This window comes from Pediculus humanus, genomic scaffold (assembly GCF_000006295.1).
Source record: "Pediculus humanus corporis 1103172107445 genomic scaffold, whole genome shotgun sequence".
NCBI lineage: Eukaryota > Metazoa > Arthropoda > Insecta > Psocodea > Pediculidae > Pediculus > Pediculus humanus.
Genome location: NW_002987066.1, coordinates 6,159 through 12,132, shown reverse-complemented (window position 1 = coordinate 12,132; position 5,974 = coordinate 6,159). Strand labels below are relative to the sequence as shown.

The window sequence follows — 5,974 nt, the reverse complement described above, 5'->3', positions numbered from 1 at the left end:
ATAAGACGAAATTTCGAACGAATAAAAAAAATTTTTTTTTTTTTTTATCCACCTGTTGTAGGTAGCGAGAGAGAAGGATGGGGGATTCTGTCTTTTCATATAATTTCATCTCTCTGCGGGATTATTTTATCTAAAAGAATTTTTCTTTAATAAAAAAAAAAAAAAAAAAAAAAAAAAAAGAAGAAGAAGAAAAAGGAAGAAAATTAATGACGATCATAACTTTTTCATTATCATCGTTTTCTTATTTTCGATTTTCTCTATTTTTTGGGGCAAGGAAAAAATTTTTTTCATTTTCATTTTCATTTTATTTTTTAACTACGAATTCACGTTTTTTTTTTTTTTTTTTTGTATTAAAATGGAAATAATAAGAACGAAGCGAACGAATCTCCATTTTTTTTTCTTTCCTCCATGCATTCGTTATAAAAAAAAAAAAAAAACTCGGATGATTTTATTTTTAACGTAACTAAATAAAATTTATGGGGAGAAAGTAATAATAATAATAATAATAATAATCTGCGAAAAAAAAAATAAAAAATAACTTACGTCGAAAGATGGATTTATTTTAATGCATCCTCCACCGTTAAAAGCATCCTCGAACGTATATTCAACAAGGGGTTCTTTCATTTTCTTATAATGTCCTTCTAATTGCGAAACGTGAAACAATAATTTTTCGGATTTTTTCTTTTCCATTTCCGGACTCTTATCGGTTTTCTCGTTTAACGTGTACACGTACTGATTTATCGTCGATATGACATCTTTGAATGCGTTTAAATTCGTTTTCGTTATACATTTTAAATAGGAGTATTGATAACTTTGTTTCGACATGTTCAACCATGGACCATCTTTCACAACCACTCCTTGTTTATAATATTTCAAACCGCATCCCCTGTTAAAATTACATTTGAATGGAAATTCTTTCGTTCCGTGAGTGTTCAAATAAGGGAAAACGCAAGACCAAAATATTTCATCGTTGACGAGAAAATTTCCCGGTATTTTTTCGTGAGTCCATCCAAATGCAAATATGGCGGATGAAAGATTTTTTTCTCTCACAACCTTTAATGCTTCTCTCGTGTTGAAACCTCCGCCGCCGTACATGTTACGACCGAAAACGTCGATTCCCACGTAAACATCGTGAATTCTCTCTGCGGCCATTTTTCTACAATGATATAAATTATCTATTTTCCAAGAATAATTTATAAATATCCCGTCGGTTATGTCGAAAAACGGCCTGTTTGTGTAATTTAATTCGTTCTGCCATTTTAATTCGCCGTAAACTGTTAAACTGTCGTACCAAATGACATATGTTTTAAATTTTTTGTACTTTAACAATTGTTTCTTAAGTGATTTTATGAAAATCATTAGTCTCGGCATTAAATCGACCGAAAGAGGATTTTCAATGTTTAATAAATATCCATCAAATTTATGAGCATCTGCAATGAGTGCAAGAGCTTCTGCAAACCATTGTGCTTTTATTTCTGAATCTAATATTTCATTCCATATGGATTGACCATTTTTGGGTTCAGTAATAAGAGTACCTGCAAAAAATATGAATAAGAATAAATTAATTATAATTAATTTTAATTAAAAATTAAATTTTGAATGTGTTTTAATTATAAATATAAAAATTATTCTCGTATCGATACAACAACATGAACAAAAAACGAAAAGGTATCAGCGATTAAATATAAAATGATTGAAATAAAAAATCGAGTAGATTGAATGAAAAATTTTTAAAAAAGTATAATGATAATTTACAACAACATATTAAATGCACTTACTAAAAATACTTTTTGATTTTTCTGCAAACATCTTTTTTTTGTTTTAATTTAACTTTATTTCTAGATAGTTAAACTTTTTAATCAAAAGTTCGAAAATAAGTTACAGAATAAATCAGGGTCTTAGATAATATTTGAAATAAATCTACTCGAGAAAAAAAAAGATTCATGCATTCACATATTGTATTTCGATACAAAAAAAATTTTGAATCGATTGAAAATTATAAATACCTAATATAGGTACTCCATGTTTATGAGCAGCATTTGTCCAAACAGGAGGAGGAACTGTCACAAAATGGTGACTGAAATACACAAAAATATCAACACAAGACCAGTTGAAGAAATTATATGCATCATGCTTGTCGCTTCCTTCTAAAAACCTTAACAATGAAATATAATGTTAGAGTAATTAACCACTTACTTCTATGAATTTATACAAATGAATTATCTAATAAAAAAATTAAAATTATAATATACCTGTCTTCTAAGTAACCACCTCTGTAATCATGGCAAAAAAGATTTTTTGGTACACTTTTCCTATCTAACCTGGGCTTTGGAAACCAACCATCATCCTCAAATTCATCATCCTGATGACCGTAGTAACAAAAATCAGTTGCAGGTAAAATTTCTGTAACATTTTCCATCCACGAAAACCTTTTCCCATTTTTTAAATGAGCACAAAGAGCGACAACCTCCGTCAAAGTTTTGTAAGGCGAAAATTCTTGTGGGCATTCGTCATTCGCACTAAGTGAGGTTAGATCGAAATTAAATGGACATTGACTAATAAAATTTGTCATCGCGGCAAAAACTACTTACGCTTGAATAACGTTTTAAATGTGACTGCTTTTATATTTTAATAGTTTGCGGATGCAGGCTTTTTTTTATCTGAAGCAAACGACTAAAATATATTTCTATGTTCACATTGATATGACTTATCGGTTTTGTTGCAAAACCGATTATCACTGCAGCCAACAATTTAAACCGAAAGGAAAATGTTTTGCGGCTACAAAACAAAAAAACAAAAAAAACAATTATGAAATTTAGAAAAAAATTGACCTTTGACCTCTTTTTAAAAAAAAGAACAAACAATTAATATAATAAATAACGTTACCTCTTTCACAAGCTATGTCGAAATAACTTCGCTCGCATTTTATTATAAACGAACAAATCTCGTGGAATTAGTAACGAATTTCCGTTAATTTAAATTTCGCGGGGTTTTTGTTATTTGAAACGTTTCTTTTATCGTTTATTTTTTTTTTTTTTATACGCGCGACGCTTATATTAATAACAATCGTTATAAAACGAAAAATTATTTAAATTATCATTAAAAAAATGTTTTGATAAAATAATTTTTAATAAAAAGCTTTAAGATTAAAAAAAAAAAAAAGGGTGTGTCAAAACCCTTTGGTATGAATACAATTAAAAATAGGCTTGGATTTGTCACATTTTAAATAATAAGTTATATACTCCGATAACACTTCAAAAAGAAATTTTATATTTAAATAAAAAAAAAAGCAAACCCCCCTTCCCCCCCTTCATCCCATCCTCTCAAATGGTTTTTGTCATTTCATCTTAAACCAAAAAAATAATTTTCAATTGTTATATTCATTCAAAACACTTAAAACAATTAAATTTTTTTATAGTCTTTAATATCCAGCCATTTAATTTATTATTTATTTTATTTTTAAATGTGTTTTAATAATAATAATAATACCCAAAATAAAAATATTTCAAAGAAAGGAAATTTTTGAATTAATATAAAACAAAAAAAAAAAAAAACGATTTTTATTTAATAATTACCAAATTTTTATTTGGAAGACATTAAAACAATAAATTTAAAATTACCCAAAAAAATATTTTTTTTTATACCTTCTTACATTATTCATTATTATTATTATTATTATTATTTTGTACCTATGAAATACATTTTTTTATTTCCTGCAATTTATTATTGTTTACATCTACATTATTATTATTATTATCATCATCATAATTAATTATTATTTATATATATATATATATATATATATAGTTTGGTCCAAGAAGTTTAAATAATTATTTGTAATGTGTTTATTTATACATATATAAATGCATGTCAAGTGAAACAAAAAAAAATTTGGCAAAAGTTTTACGAAAATCATATTCAAAAAGTAATTAAAAAAACAAAATAATAATGAATTTCCTTTTTGAAATTTTTCTACAGAATTTATTATTATTATTTCCCCCCCCCCTCTTCCATTGAGAATTTTAACACAAAAATAAAAATTTATATACCTGGCCGAAAAAAAAAATTTTTTTATTCATTTATTTTCTTTCAAAAGATTGTCAAATTTTAAAATAAAAAATAAAAATGCACGCACGCGCACACACACACCGCGAAAATCAATCAATAAATCGATTGCCTCAATTCGTTAATAATAATAATATTAATAAAAGAAAAAAAATTAAATTAAATTATTTTATTAAAAAAAAACAAAATATTTTTGTGCGATCATGCTACAAAGGTAAAAACTTTTTCGGCTCAGGTATTAGTTTTTTTTATAAAACAATAATAATAATAATAATAATAATAATAATAATAAATTATCTTTTCGTAGAAAAAAGAAAAAAATTGGTAAAGGAATCACGTGTTTAAATCTCGAGGATTCACGACTTTTTAAAAATAATAATAATAAATAAATAAATTAATTTTTTTGTAAATGTTACAAAAAAAAATAAAAACAATCGAATTTTGCAAAACACATTATTATTTATTTATTTATTTCTTATCACTTATCGATTGTTTTTATTTCTCTCATCAAAAGGTAATAAATAATAATAATAATAATAATAAATAATGAATTTAAATTTTTAATTTACGACGAATTTTTTTTTTTTTTTTTTTTTTGATTTGTGGACCAAATTTATAAAATTTTGGCATCCGTCATCATTTATTTCGTCAATTAATTTTTTTACTTATTATTATTATTATTATTATTATTATTATTAATCACAAAAGTTTTTTTTTTGTTTACATTAAATATCTCATCATATCATTTACCTTTTAATATATTAAATATTATTATTATTTTTTTATTTTATTTATTTATTTCATCGCTTCCAAAAAAAAAAAAATTATTATTATTATTATTATTGTTATATATATGTATATATTATTATTATCATTATTTGAAAAATGTATTTACCTGAAAAAAGAAAAAAAATAATAAAAAGATTTGTATTAAAATAATAATAATAATAATAATAATAATAATAAAGTAAAAAATTTATTTGATTTTTTTTTTTCGTTTTCGTGAAAGGAAAAAATTTTTAACGGAAAATGCGGAATAATTTTAAGTAATTATTTAATTGCAATTTAAATATTATTATTATTATTATTATTATTATTATTATTATTATTATTATTATTAATACGATTAATATTAATTTTAATTATATAATTAAAAAATTTTTTTATCGCAGTCGGCAAATTAAAAAGTAAATAAAAAAAAAAAAAAGTTTCTTTCGAGTGCTCAACCGGAAGTAAAAGTATCCTTTTTTTTTCCTTTTTTTTTTTTTTTTTAAAAAGCTCAATCCATTTTAAAAAGAAGGAAACTTTTTTATCCTTTTATAAAATGTTATCGATAATTGACACACAAGAGTTTATTTTAAAAAGGAAAAAAAAAAAAAGGAAAGAAAAGAAAATTTTTTTTTTTTCATTAATCGAAAAAGCGCGCCACGTTCGATTTCAGAGGGACACACACGTCAAGAAAAAAGTTTTATTTTTTTTTGTGGGGGGTGGGACGTCATTTTTATTTTTCTTTGTGACTTTAAATTTAAAAAAAAAAAAATTTTCCTTTTTTTTTTTTTTTCATTTTTCTCTTTTTCCTTTTTCTTCATCTTTTAGGTTCTCTTTTTTTAAAAAAAAAAAAAAAATTTTTACTCGAGTATATTTTTTGACGTGTGACAACTTCAGGTTTCGAAAGGTTAAATTAATTAACTTTTTTTTTTAAAAAAAATTTTCGTTGTATTTAATTATTATTCGATCCTTTAAAAAAAAAATTATTAACTCCTCCTTTTCCTTTTTTTTTTAGTTTTTCATAATGTTTTATTTTCTTTTCTTCTTCTTCTTCCTCTTTTTTTTTCCTTTCTTTTCTTCTAAATTTAAAAAATATGGTATTTTTTTTTTTGAAGGGAGTAAAAAATACACTCGAGGGAAA

The 5,974-nt window shown here is 23.8% G+C and overlaps 1 protein-coding gene across 1 annotated transcript in view; it reads right to left on the bottom strand.

Annotated features, from left to right (window-relative positions):
- Positions 1-2,572, bottom strand: part of Phum_PHUM092540 (endo beta N-acetylglucosaminidase, putative) — a gene marked incomplete at both ends in the record, with an annotated part of 4,305 nt that extends 1,733 nt beyond the window's left edge. Inside the window, 3 exons of the mRNA XM_002423849.1 lie at positions 544-1,535; positions 2,007-2,147; positions 2,269-2,572. Of these exons, the coding sequence (XP_002423894.1) occupies positions 544-1,535; positions 2,007-2,147; positions 2,269-2,572 (1,437 nt within the window). The remainder of the gene's footprint in view (positions 1-543; positions 1,536-2,006; positions 2,148-2,268) is intronic.
- Positions 2,573-5,974: the final 3,402 nt, after the last annotated feature.